The sequence below is a fragment of the Rana temporaria genome, chromosome 1 (assembly GCF_905171775.1).
Source record: "Rana temporaria chromosome 1, aRanTem1.1, whole genome shotgun sequence".
In the NCBI taxonomy this organism is placed as follows: Eukaryota; Metazoa; Chordata; class Amphibia; order Anura; family Ranidae; genus Rana; species Rana temporaria.
In genome coordinates this window covers 295,115,156-295,130,201 of record NC_053489.1, presented here as the reverse complement: position 1 = coordinate 295,130,201, position 15,046 = coordinate 295,115,156, and the positions used below count along the sequence as shown (strand labels likewise).

Genomic DNA, 15,046 nt, shown 5'->3' with positions numbered 1-15,046 from the left:
ATACAACACCACAATACAATACAGTAATAATCGATAACAATACAGCAATATAACAATAGGATACAGTTCCTGATGAGGAGCTTATCTGCAGGTGTAGGCGCACATCACAAAACAGTATTGATCAGGTACTGAGAGATGACAGGAGCGCACACCAGCTAAATTGACAATGCGTTTGCAGAGCGGACGCACCGAGAAGGCGAATATCTGTGCATCACACAGGGGCCCTTTCGCTGGCCGACACCCCCCTCCACAAACACCCTTCTCCAAATCAGGAAGTGTATCTCCACCAGTCTGTCTGCCCCAGTCAGCTTTCTAGAGCGGGCTGAGGGAGAACCAACCATGGGTGACACTATGACAATACATAATAAATACATCTTTAAATTTCCACAACCATACATACATGCATGCATGCATGCATACATACATACATACATACATACATACATACATACATACACACACACAGCCCATGTAAAGGTTTCAATGAGGTTCCCCATTACTCTTCTTTCCTGGAAACTGTACATATTTCCTGAAGTTGTTCCTTACAGTTGTGCTCATAAGTTCACATACCCTGGCAGAATTTGATTTCTTGGCCATTTTTCTGTGAATATAAATGAAAACGCCAAAAAAAATTTCACTCATTGTTTGTGTTAGTTGATTGATAATCAGCCTGTGTTTACACTTTTTAAATCATCACAACACAAACTATCCATAAAAGATAGATGGATGGATGGCCGCACTCCAAAAACCGTACAGGTTGTCTTTTATTAAATGAACAGCAGATACATCACCAAATCACAGAAACAGGGGAACAGCCGACGTTTCGCACAAAATCAGTGCTTATTCATGGCTATCCAAATGACCCTGATCAAAAGTTTACATACCCTGGTGATTTTGCCCTGATAACATGCACACAAGTTCGAACAAAGGGGTTTGAATGCCAATTTAAGGTAACCAATCCTCACCTAGTGTGTGTGTGTGTGTGTCAATGCGTTTCTGGACTCCTGACAAACCCTTGCATCTTTCATCCAGTGCTGCACTGATGTTTCGGGATTCTGAGTCATGGGGGAAGCAAAAGCACTGTCAAAGGATCTGCGGGAAAAGGTAGTTGAAGTGTATAAAACAGGAAAGGGATATAAAAAGAGATCCAAGGAATTGAGAATGTCAGTCGGCAGTGTTCAAACTCTAATCAAGAAGTGGAAAATGAGGGGTTCTGTTGAAACCAAACCACGGTGAGGTAGACCAACTAAAATTTCATCCACAACTGCCAGGAAAATTGTTTGGGATGCAAAGAAGAACCCACAAATAACTTCAGGTGAAATACAGGATTCTCTGAAAACGTGGTGTGGCTGTTTTTCAAGATGCACAATAAGGAGGCACTTGAAGAAAGATGGGCTGCATGTCAAGTCACCAGAAGAAAGACATTACTACGCAAATTCCACAAAGTATCAGTCTTACAATACACCAAACGGCACAGAGACAAGCCTCAATCCTTCTGGCACAAAGTCATTTGGAGTGATGAGACCAAAATTTAGATTTTTGGCCACAAACAAACTCCTCTTTAGGAGAGGAGTCAATAAGGTATGCCATTCCTACTGTGAAGCACTGAGGTGGATCGCTGATGTTTTGGGGGTGTATGAGCTACAAAGGCGCAGGAAATTTGGTCAAAAGTGATGACAAGATAAATGCAGTATGTCGTCAAATACTGGAGGAACATTTGCATTCATCAGCCAGGAAGCTGCGCATGGGCCGTAATTTGACATTCCAACATGACAAAACACAAGGCCAAGTCGACCTGTCATTGGCTACAGCAGAATAAAGTGAAGGTTCTGGAGTGGCCATCTCAGTCTCCTGACCTCAATATTATTGAGCCACACTGGGGAGATCTCAAACGTGCAGTTCATGCAAGACCGCCCAAGAATTTACAGGAACAGGAGGCTTTTTGGATAAAAAGAGGTCCTGGACTGCCGCACTCCTTAAAACTATATCTTTATTCAGCAAGTGAAATCGCAGCTACGATTTTAAGCATCACACGATGTGAAACATGTCCGCCATCCTTTTTGTTCACTTCTTTTTGACTGCAACATTGTTGGTTGTTTTTTGGATTTCACTTGCTGAATAAAAATATCGTTTTAAGGAGTGCGGCAGTCCAGGACCTCTTTTCATCCAATGCACCTGTGCATAGCCAACACCCTTTTGGCTTGGTGGGACGGAAGCAAAGCCAGGGGATTAGCAGTTTTCTGAGCGGTATTTCTCACAACAGGAGGCTTTTTGCCAAAAGGAATGGGCAGCTTTACCATCTGAGAAGATAAATAGCCTCATCCACAAAAGACTTCAAGCTGTCATTGATGATAAAGGGGGCAATACACGGTATAAAGAACTGGGGTATGTAAACTTTTGATCAGGGTCATTTGGGTAGTTTCTGTTGTGATTATGATTTTAAGCGTAAACACCATTAATTTGATAATAAATGGCTTCAGCCAAACACTAACAATGAGCGAAACAAACGTTTTTATGTTTTTCATTCATTATCACAGAAAAATGGCCAAGAAATCATAAATTCTGCCAGGGCATGTAAACTTATGAGCACAACTCGATATGTCTTATCCCCCCAAATTTTTACAATTTTTGTTATTTTTTTTCTAAACTTGTTCTGTTCAATACTATTCAAGAGATGCTCCTGCGCTATCACTGAAAATGGTGAAAAAATAAACTACTGCAAACGCCAATAGGAATCTGTGCCCAATGATATGTAGATGAATGAGTGGTGCTGCACTGTTGTAATGGGGCAAGGAGAGGAGGACCCATAAAGGTAGCAGGCATTACCAATACCTGAGAGCCATCAGCCATCCATAGGAGAACCCATAGAGCAGGGGTGCCCAACCAGTGGCCCTGGGGCCACCTGATGTGGCCCGCGACCTCCTGCTCTGAGATGGAATAGCGTTGTTAAAGGTAAGTTTATTACTAAAATCAGTGTATATATGGGCATATCTGTTCTGCACTGAGCCATAGGCCCCTTTCACACAGTCAGTCCGACCCAATTGGACCCTCCATTCACCTCTAAAGAGTAGCAGATGTAAATGGACTTCTGTCTGTTTAAAAATGCCTACTTCCAACCCCCCCCAAAAAAAGAAAGGGGAGTGGGCTCTATAGAGTAGAGTGGGCTGCCATCCACCCGCTCCACTCATTGGTGGCCCACGAACGGTTACCAAGTCGCTTAGGTGGCCTTCACTTTTCAAAAGGTTGGGCAGCCCTTCCATAGAGGATATTGGAATACTCATTCACCCATGCTGTTACCTTACAGCAGTAAGGTGAGAGGCCATCTTGCACAGAGGTGTCGCTACATGGAAAGACACCTGCTGCACTTTCCTTTGCATGGTGAAAGATCACAGCACTTCCATTTTCACCTTCCACATTAGAATTTTCTTAGACTTATTAGTTTTCACTTGTATGTTACTTCACGTTATGTATGCATCAGCCACAGCATTTTTTATCAATATGAGCACTGATTGATTACTGTATTTGCTGGCGTATAAGACTACCTTTTACACTTAAAAAAACTGGCCAAAAAGCAGGGGTTGTCTTTTTTTTTTATACGCCGGGTCAGCTGCTCGGATGCCTGCTGGATGTGCGGTAATACTGTATGCAGCTTCGGCTACATACAGTATATACCGCTTAGCCAATCCCGGTGAGCGATGTATTCAAATTAATACAGAGCCTGCTCTGATTGGAATAACAACCTCTGCCAATCCGAGCAGGCTACATGCAGTAGCCTGCTTGGATTGGCTTTGAGAGTCAGAGAGACGTGGGCTGATGTTACAGCCTCTGCCAATCCAAGCAGGCTTTGTATTCATTAATAGAATACATTGCTCGCTGTGATTGGCTCCAGCTCCAGCAAGAATGAAGAATATGGCTCCAGAAGGAAGAAATATGAAGCGTCAGAAGCCTTGGAAGGGGGTCGTTTTATACGCCCGGTCGCCTTATACACAGGTAAATATTTGTATGTTACACTTGAGTTCTCTTTGCTACGGAGATTATTACACAACGCTGTGAGGAGTTTGCAAATTTGAAGGATTTGGGTTACTTATTTGCACTTTTATTTTTATTATATATATATATATATATATATATATATATATATATATATATATATATATATATATATATATATATATATATATATATATATATATATATATATATATATATATATATATATATATATATATATATATATATATATATATATATAAATGTGTGTTTGTGATTTGTAACCAGTATGACAAAAAAATATGCTCCACTTTACAGCTTTATAACAGTGCAGCACCATTCATTGTTCTGTTCAATACTTTTTTTGTAAGTGAGGTCTAACTAAAGATCTATATATAGGAGTTGGGTCCTCTTTCCACCTGCTGGTGATATACCCCAGGATTTTCTTCTCCCACTGCCTGGCCACATTGTTTTGTTTTCTTATTTTGCAATCATCTGAAATTAACCCCCCCCCCCCCCCCCAAAAAAAAAGTTGAAGTTCTGACCAACTCGCTGTAGCAATCCCTTACTCTGTGTGGTTAGACTGGTATTTTGTCAAATTTTTTACATTTATATTACTGGCTGTTTTGTCCTATGTTCTAGCTACATTGGTGTCACAACAGAACTTCTGCTGCCACATGAGATGGACTTCAGTGGAAAGGACGTCAGTGGTGTTTTGTTTCAATATCCTGATACAAATGGAAAAGTGGAAGACTTCACTCAGCTAGTTGACAGAGCACACCAAAATGGAGTAAGAGCAATTGTAGTGATGTCCACTATACTTTTAATTATTTATTTTTATTTTTTTAACATGGAGGAAGAATATGGAATATAGTAGATTGTTGGACCTGATGTTTGGGCTAAGAGGCAAAATGAGGGAGTCGTTTTACCTAGTAACAAGAAAGCTGAGCTAGTTTTTAAGACACATCTAAGGGAGAGTAAAAATATTCTTCGCTTTCTTGATAATACATTTAAAGACCTAATAAGCCAGCTAGGAAAATTTTTATATTTACAAAAAATTTTGAAAAAAAATGGGAGACAAGTCACATAGTTGACATGATCATGTGAACAGATGGTAATAGCTCTTATTTTTCTATCAGACCTTGGCTTGCTCTGCTACTGACCTTCTGGCATTGTGTATCCTGAGACCTCCTGGAGAGTTTGGGGTGGATATAGCTCTGGGAAGCTCTCAAAGATTTGGTGTGCCACTCGGCTATGGAGGACCACATGCAGCTTTCTTTGCTGTGAGGGAGAATCTTATTCGCATGATGCCTGGAAGGATGGTTGGCGTGACGAGGTATGTCAGTTTATACTTGATTACAAAGCTTTGTGTGTGAGCAATCCTACTCTATTCTAATACATTTAGACATGTTGGGACATGCAAATAAATGAACTTCCGGTTACATTTTTACCCATGTTGCATGAGAGACCCAGGTTTTCTCAGGAAAGCTAAAGACTTGTTATGTGAGTTGTTGGCTCTGATAGCCTTGTACGTTTATACAATTTAACTTTTAAATTGATCAAAACTATGTAATGTGGGGACTTAAAGTATACAATCAATTTTTACACAATCTGGCAGCCCTTGTGCTACACAGTTGGTAGAGCTGAAGTAAATTGTACAGTTAGATTGTGTGTGTGCTTTTGGACAGTTGACATAGATTATATTTCGCACACGGAATGATTTACCACTCTCTTATTCTGGCGGTGGCTATAAACTTTTTTTTTTTTTTTATTTCCAGTCACTTTCTGCCCCCAACTGGTAACCTGTAAAGTCTTATAAAGCATTGCCTAGGAAGATTTACATACCCTAGTATGGCACTGTTCCACAACTGTCTGCACTATTAAACTGACATGTTGGGTATCAATTTACTAAGCTTAACCTCTTTTAATATTTTACCACAATTTGGTATTGTGTTTTCGTGCAATAAAATGCAATATTCAAAGTGTGGTGTGTTTTTTTTTTTTTTTTTTTTGTTTAAAATATAAAAATAAAAATTCTGTTTGAAAAACTGCTGTGCGGTGTGGCATAAAAAAAAAAAAAAAAAAAAGCAATACCCACCATTTTTATTTTCTAGGGCTTCTGCTTAAATAATGTTTTGGAGGTCCTAGGTAACTTTTTAGCATAACATTTTTACACTTGTGTGAGAAGTGTCAGAATTGGCCTGGAGCTCAAGTGGTTAAAGTAGTCTTTGTCTAGTTGCTTTCTCATGGAAATGAAAAGACAGTTTCTTCCGGACATTAGCCAACAGTAAAGCCCATACACACAGACAGAATGTCTTATCGATCTGGTTCCGCCATCGGATAGGTTCCGTAACCGACTGCGCAGACTCTGTGCGCGCAGTAACAGGCCACGAAAATAGCCGAACTCGACAGCTGATCGTCAGCTGTTAATACGCTCGGCCATGTTTGCCAGGCAACCCACTGATTGGCCAAAAAGAAGGGGGGCGCTAGTTCCTAAACAATGAGCAGAGTAGGAGGTGGGTCCTAAGGCTGACAGTTACAGCACCCAGTGGTTGGTACTAAGCGGTTGTGGATGACGGTATGCCTCGGTGTGTGGAAGGAGGAGAATAGGATTTAGGCCCCGTACACACGAGAGGATCCATCCGCTGGAATTGATCCGCGGACCGGCTCCAGCGGATAGATCCCCTGGTGTGTACAATCCAGCGGATCTGTTTCCGCGGATTTTTATCCCCTGGGATGGATTTCAAGCGGATAAAAATTTGAAGACATGCTTTCAAATCTATCCGCTTGAATCCATCCCAACGGATTGATCCGCTGGTCTGTACAGGGAAACACTCCTCTAATTGGCTGCTGGGGAAAAGCGGCTCCGTCTGGACCCCTCTGGCGCCACCTACCGCCCAGAGATGGAACTACATCTCTGGGGCACAGAATGTCCCACAGGACAATCCAGAATTGGCAACAGCCGAATTTAGCAAATCAAATGAATGAGAGCAAGTAACTCTCTCATTCCCCAACTAAATTTGACTATAGCACCTGTACAGAAAAGTACACAAGCGCTACATACAGTTGCAATAAAGTATGTGAACCCTTTGGAATGATATGGATTTCTGCACAAATTGGTCATAAAATGTTAGCTGATCTTCATCTAAGTCACAACCATAGACAATCAGTCTGTTTAAACTAATAACACACACAGAATTAAATGTTACTATGTTTTTATTGAACACACCATGTAAGCATTCACAGTGCAGGTGTAAAAAGTATGTGAACCCCTAGATTAATGACATCTCCAAGAGCTAATTGGAGTGAGGTGTCAGCCAACTGGAGTCCAATCAATGAGATTAGAGGTGTTGGTTACAGCTGCCCTGCCCTATAAAAAAAAACACCTGTTCTGGGTTTACTTTTCACAAGAAGCATTTCCTGATGTGAATGATGCCTCGCACGAAAGAGCTCTCAGAAGACCTACGATTAAGAATTGTTGACTTGCATACAGCTGGAAAGGGTTATAAAAGTATCTCCAAAAACCTTGCTGTTCATCAGTCCATGGTAACACAAATTGTCTATACATGGAGAAAGTTCAGCACTGCTGCTACACTCCCTAGGAGTGGCGGTCCTGTAAAGATGACTGCAAGAGCACAGCGCAGACTGCTCAATGAGGTGAAGAAGAATCCTAGAGTGTCAGCTAAAGACTTACAAAAGTCTCTGGCATATGCTAACATCCCTGTTACCGAATCTACGATACGTAAAACACTAAACAAGAATGGATTTCATGGGAGAATACCATAGAGGAAGCCACTGCTGTCCAAAAACAACATTGCTGCACGTTTACAGTTTGCACAAGAGCACCTCAATGTTCCACAGCAGTACTGGCAAAATATTCTGTGGACAGATGAAACCAAAGTTGAGTTGTTTTGGAAGAAACACACAACACTATGTGTGGAGAAAAAGAGGCACAGCACACAAACATCAAAACCTCATCCCAACTGAAGTATGGTGGTGGGGGCATCATGGTTTGGGGCTGCTTTGCTGCGTCAGGGCTTGGACGGATTGCTATCATTGAAGGAAAATTAATTCCCAAGTTTATCAAGACATTTTGCAGGAGAACTTAAGCCCATCTGTCCACCAGCTGAAGCTCAACAGAAGATGGGTGTTGCAACAGGACTACGACCCAAAGCATATAAGTAAATCAACAGAATGGCTTAAACAAAAGAAAATACGCCTTCTGGAATGGCCCAGTCAGAGTCCTGACCTCAACCCGATTTGAGATGCTGTGGCATGACCTCAAGAAAGCGATTCACACCAGACATCCCAAGAATATTGCTGAACTAAAACCGTTCTGTAAAGAGGAATGGTCAAGAATTACTCCTGACCGTTGTGCACGTTTTGTGCATCTGCAACTACAGGAAAGGTTTGGTTGAAGTTATTGCTGCCAAAAGAGGTTCAACCAGTTATTAAATCCAAGGGTTCACATACTTTATTTCCCAGGGCGTCTTTCAGGACAGCACCTCGAGATATTGGCTCCTCCCTCTCCACAGGAAACACCTTCAATCCAAATCTTTAAAGGGAGGCTCCTCCCAGCACACATCAGTTTTTTGTGTTTCCTCGACCCGGAGGGAACATCTTCCAGAGGGGAGTGTATTTTTTTTGTTGGTCCAGTGGGACCGCTTCCCTCGTACCTGTCAGGCATCTGCCTGTGAGACGTCCGCTCCCCGCGCTACCCGTTCGGTGGCGGTTAGTAGCCGGGCTCCCCTTCCACGGTAGCGTGCTCAGTGGAGCCAACGAAAAGCTGGGATGGCGTCCGGCGGCCGCGCGCGCGATTCGCGCCATTTGTTTTCATACAGCGCGGTCGCTGGTGTGATGCGTCATTTCCGGCGCTTTCGGCTAGAGGAAGGGGCGGGAGCTGGTGCTGATTTCCTTCTTCCGGTCCGGCGCAACGGCGCTATAGGTCTCCGGAGAAGGTGTGACAAGCCACAGGGTGAAGCGCTGGCGTTCTGCGATGGAAACGGCAGAGAATCCAGCGGTGGGGACAGGCACAGGCACCAGCAAGACCTCAGCAGGAAGCAGCACAGTAAGTGTCCTTCCTTTTGGTTTTTCTGCCTAAATTTTTTTCTTAAGGTGGAGGGTCGGTCTCAACTTCCCCCCCCCCTCCCCCCCCAGTGGCTTGGGGGGGGCCTGTCTGGGCACTGGTTTGGCTACTGTCTTTTACTAGTGCACCTTTGCTAGGGGACCACATATGGGAACAGGGTTCTCACTAGGGTCCCCCTACTTTCTTCTGTGCTTTTTTACAGGCTAAATCCGACAATAGAAGAAAATGCCCATCATGTAGATCAAAGATGAGCGATAGCTGGAAGAAAGTACTGTGCAAAGCTTGCATTGATGTTTTAATTCAGGAGGAATCGGCCGCCATGCGGGATGATCTGATCTCCTCTGCGAAAAAAGAACTATTGAGCACGTTTCAATCTATGCGTGATTCATTAGTTGCGCCTTCCACCCCTCAAGCATCCACTTCCCAATCTTCGCAGGAGTCAGGGATTGTACCTGAACTTGTTATGATTGAGGATTCAGGTCCCAGGGACCAACACGGTAGTGAGGACTCAGAGGAATCAGAGGGGGAGGTGATAGGACAGCCCTCAAAGTTTAAACTATCCCTGGAGGAAGTGGAAGGCTATACATGTTACTTTGGGCCTGACTGAGGAAAAAAGGGATTTAACCTTACATGACCGCATGTATGCAGGTCTAGGTGAACCTAAAGGGCGGGTCATTCCGGTTCATGCAGTAATTTCTGAGGCCATAGTTAGAGAATGGCAGGATCCAGAAAAGAAGCCCTTTTTCCCTAAAGCTCATAAGAGGCGCTTTCCTTTTGAGGAAGATTCAGCAGCAGTTTGGAACAAAGTTCCTAGACTGGACGCGGCTTTTTCGCAGGTGTCCAGGTCAACAGACTTGGCCTTTGAGGACATGGGGGTTCTTAAGGACCCTATGGTTAAGCGTATGGATCTACTCTTAAAGAGGGCATGGCAGTCGACTATGAATGGTCTAAAGCAGGGGTCCTCAAACTTTTTAAACAGGGGGCCGGTTCACTGTCCCTCAGACCGTTAGAGGGCCGGACTATAAAAAAACTATGAACAATTTCCTATGCACACTGCACATATATGTTTTTGAAGTGAAAAAAAACAAAATGGGAACAAATACAACCCTCCCCCTTCATCATTATAAGCCCCCCCCCCCTCACAATCATTAATTGCAAACCGATCATGATCATTGCAAGCCCCCCCACCTCACCATCATCCCCTCATTGCAAGCCCCCCTCGCCATCATCATTGTAAGCCCCTCATTGCAACCCCCCCCCCCCCCACAATTATTAATTGCAAGCCGATCAAGAACATTGCAAGCTCCCCAATCATCATTACATCATCATCATCAGCCCCCCCCCCCACCATCATCATCATTACATCATCAGCCCCATCATCACCATCATTAATTACATCACCATCAGCCCACCTCACCATCATCAGCCCCCCCCCCCCACCATCATCATCATTACAAAATCATCAGCCCCACCATCATCATCATTAAAAATTCACGCGGGCCGTAGTTTGAGGACCCCTGGTTTAAACCCCCCCCCACCACCATCATTATCGTAAGCCAGGCCCCCCCCCCCTTCATCATCATTAAAAAATCATCCGCTCCCCTCACCATCATAAGCCAGGCCCCCCCCCCCCCACCATCATCATTAAAAACCCATCAGCTCCCCTCACCATTGCAAGCCAGCCCCCACCATCATCATTAAAAAATCTTTAGCTCCCCTCACCATCGCAAGCCAGCCCCCCCACCCCCATCATCATCATCATTATTAAAATAATCTTAAGCTCCCCTCACAATCGCAAGCCAGCCACCCCCCACCATCATCATCATTATTAAAATAATCTTTAGCTCCCCTCACAATCCAGCCACCATCATCATCCTTATTAAAATAATCTTTAGCGCCCCTCACAATCCAGCCACCCCCCCCCCCCCACCATCATCATCATCATCATCAATAAAATAATCTTTAGCTCCTCTCACAATATAGCCACCCCCCATCATCATCATCATCATTAAAAATAAACTTTAGCTCCCCTCACAATCGCAAGCCAGCCCCCCCCCCCCCCCCATTGTAAGCACTTCACAGCCTCCTTACTGTTTTGTGCTGTGTCAGTCTGGCTGTCACGATGCTCCCCCACTGTAACAGTTCCGGCGCGCTGTGTTAAATGTCCCGCCCTCCTCCTCCTCCTAGACCAGCTTGTGTGACAGACAGCACACTGGCTCTATCACACAAGCTAGTCTTCTAGGAGGAGGAGGGCGGGACATTTAACACAGCGCGCCGGAACTGTTAACGCTGTGTTTCACGGAGATCTCCGTGACACAGCAGGATTGCTGTGTAACCGGCCGGCATTGCCTGTCAGGGACGGGCGGGCCGGATTAAAGTCCTCCGCGGGCCGCATGTGGCCCGCGGGCCGTAGTTTGAGGACCCCTGGTCTAAAGCCTGCCATGGCTACAACATGTGTGGCCCAGAATCTGGAGTTCTGGACGAACCAGTTGAAAGCTCATATTTCAGCTGACTCATCGAAAGAAGAGATTCTGGATTATTTTTCTACCTTAACCACAGCAGTAGCCTACATTGCAGATGCTTCAGCAGAGGCTATTAAAATGTCAGCTAGGTCCGCGGCTCTGGCAAATTCTGCCAGGAGAGCGCTATGGCTAAAAACCCGGCCAGGGGATGCGGCATCAAAAAACAAGCTGTGCGGCATTCCTTTTTCAGGAGACCTCCTGTTTGGTCCTGAGCTGGATAGCATCTTGGATAGGACCGCGGATAAGAAAAGGTCTTTCCCTGTCAAGAGAAAGAGGCAACCCCCCAGACGTTTTTTTCGTCAGCAAAGAGGGCAAGACAAAAACAACAAACCCCAGGGGGATAGGAGAGGTTGGGCAGCCCAAAAGGGCAAGGAGAAAAAAGGAATCCTTTTCAATCCTCCTGCGCAGCCCCAGAAGTCTCAATGACTCGGTGACCCGGGTCGGCGGAAGATTACAGAAATTTCTTCCGCGGTGGTCAGAGGTAACCACCAATGGTTACATTCTGAACACCTTGTCCCGGGGGTACGAGATAGAATTTTCAGAAGCCCCACCGCAAAGTTTCCGGGTAACAAATCTCCCAAAAGATCCACTAAAATCCCTGGCCATGAAATCCTCTTTAAAGGAGCTTATTCAGCAGGGGGTAATAGTGCAGGTGCCTCAGGCAGAACAAGGGTTGGGGTTCTACTCCCATGTGTTTCTAGTGAGGAAACCCACGGGAAAGTTCAGGATGATCTTAAACTTAAAACCCTTGAACAAATCAGTCAAGTACAGGAGGTTCAAAATGGACTCTATTTTTTCGGTAAGGAATCTATTGAAGCCAGGTTGCTTCATGGCGTCAATAGATTTGAGGGACGCCTACCTACACATCCCAATCGCTCCGCAGTCTCGGAGGTATCTCAGACTAGCGGTAAGGAAGGGGGGGTGGTCCAAGACCTACAGTACAGGGCTCTCCCCTTCGGGCTCTCATCCTCACCACGGATATTTTCCAAGGTGATGGCAGAGGCTTTGGCCCAGCTTCGTCTACAGGGGGTGGCGGTAATCCCGTATTTAGACGACCTATTGATTTTTGCCCCATCAAGGGAAAAACTGCTGATAGACTTGTCCAAGGCTCAGAGTCACTTAGAATCCCTGGGATGGATTCTGAATCTTCAGAAGTCATCTCTAGTACCCACTCAAGAAATTATTTTCCTGGGCTATCAGGTGAACTCTTTGAGCCAGAAAATGTTTCTGCCCCTAGAAAAGAAAACCAAGGTCCAGGAGACCATTTCTCGGCTCCAGTCCAACCAGCCCATAACTATAAGACAGGTAATGTCGGCATTAGGGGTGTTAACCTCGACCATGCCGGCAGTACAGTGGGCGAGACTGCATGTCCGGTGCCTGCAGAGTTTTCTTCTAAGATCTTGGGATCACAGTCTCGGCTCCCTGGACAATCTTGTAAAGATTCCATCCCGGGTAAAAAGATCCCTTTATTGGTGGAAGAACCAGCAGGTCCTCTCGAGGGGTCTGTTGTGGTCTTTTCCGGTGGAAAAAAGGTTAACAACAGATGCCAGTGCGTGGGGATGGGGAGCCCACTTGGAGAATGTTTTCATTCAGGGCTGCTGGTCAAAAGAGGAGTCGGTTCGGTCCTCGAATTGGAGAGAGTTACGAGCGATCTCATTAGCTCTACAGAGGTTTGCCCCAGATCTTTTAGGCCACCACGTTCAGGTGTTGACAGACAATGTTACGGCGGTAGCATATGTAAACAGACAGGGGGGCACCAGAAGCAAGCCCCTGCTGTTGTTGGCCGAAAGCACCTTGAAGTGGGCAGAAAAGAACTTGCCATCCCTCTCAGCGGTGCACCTGAGGGGATCCCTGAACGTGGTGGCAGACTTTCTGAGCAGACATCAGGTTCGGGAGGCGGAGTGGTCATTGAGTCCAGAAGTCTTTCTAGAAATCTCCAACAGGTGGGGTCAACCGGAGGTGGACCTGTTTGCCTCGAGAGAGAATGCCCAGGTACCTCGATTTTTCTCCCTGGACAGGCGGGTCGGGTCCCTGGGGATAGATGCTCTGGCGCATCCATGGAGATTTCGCCTTTGTTTCGCTTTCCCCCCTTTCCAGATTCTCCCGCTAGTCCTAAGAAAGATTCAGAAAGAAGGAGTCCCAGTAATTTTGATCGCTCCTTACTGGCCCAAGAGAGCATGGTTCTCAGCAATCCTAGGGATGGCGACAGAACCATGTTGGCATCTTCCTCTCAGGTCAGATCTTCTGAGGCAGGGTCCAGTATTCCACCCGGATGTATCCAGACTCTCCCTTGCAGCTTGGTTTCTGAAAGGAAGATCTTAAAAGATAAAGGTTTTTCAGATCGGCTGATCTCTACCCTGTTAAATAGCAGGAAGAAAGTCACGAGAGCCATCTACGCTAAAGTTTGGAGAGTATATACGTCCTGGTGTAATGCTTCAGCCAGGGAGCCGAGCAGTCTTATTGCCATTCTAGAGTTCCTGCAGGATGGAGCGGACAAAGGATTAGCGGTCAGCACCCTAAAGGTGCAGGTGTCCGCTTTAGCAGTCTTCTTGGTAAGATCCATAGCCTCAGAGCCGTTGGTAGCCAGATTTTTTAGAGCCCTCTCTAGGGCTAGGCCGCCACGGGTCAAGGGCTTCCCTAAGTGGGACCTATCGGTGGTTTTAAAGGCTTTAGCAGTAAAGCCTTTTGAGCCTTTGGGTGATGCGTCTCTTAGGGATGCTACCTTGAAGGTCCTTTTTCTGGTCGCAATAACCTCAGCTCGCAGGGTTAGCGAACTACAGGCCCTGTCAATAAGGGAACCGTATTTTTCGTTATTTTCTGATAGGGTTGTGCTTAGAACAGACCCAAAATTCTTACCTAAGGTAGCCTCAGCGAGCAATCGCTCTCAGGAGATTGTGCTACCCACTTTTTGTTCCAACCCTGTGGGGGAGAAAGAATCTTTTTTTCACATGTTGGATGTAAGAAGGGCTTTGCTATGCTATCTCAAAATAACAGAGTCCTTCAGATGTTCAGATTCACTATTTATTTTATTTGGGGGCAAAAGAAAAGGCCACCCGGCCTCAAGGGGCACCATAGCCAGATGGTTAAAATTAGCTATCAGGGAGGCTTATTTGCATTCAGAGTTAGTGCCGCCAGAAGGGATTTGTGCTCATTCTACACGAGCGCTTGCAACCTCATGGGCAGAGAGAGCTGGTGCCACCCCGGATCAAATATGCAAGGCGGCGACGTGGTCAAGCTTTAGACAAAAAGAAAACGATTACCCCCAGACGGGACTTTTAAGGCCAGACTCCAGTAAGTATGTAAAATTTAATTTATTAGATGTTTTCACCAAAATGGGTTGACACTTGTTTACAGAATAATTCTGGATGTTAGATTACAAAAATCTTCTGGAACAGTCAAAAAAATATATATAATAAGAATAAAAAACATATAAAGGAATAGTGATAAA

At 45.0% G+C, this 15,046-nt stretch overlaps 1 protein-coding gene across 1 annotated transcript in view; it reads left to right on the top strand.

Annotated features, from left to right (window-relative positions):
- Positions 1-15,046, top strand: part of GLDC (glycine decarboxylase) — an 86,121-nt gene that overhangs the window by 47,989 nt on the left and 23,086 nt on the right. The window contains exons 6-7 of the mRNA XM_040357626.1: positions 4,633-4,780; positions 5,130-5,326. Coding sequence (XP_040213560.1) covers positions 4,633-4,780; positions 5,130-5,326 — 345 coding nt within the window. The remainder of the gene's footprint in view (positions 1-4,632; positions 4,781-5,129; positions 5,327-15,046) is intronic.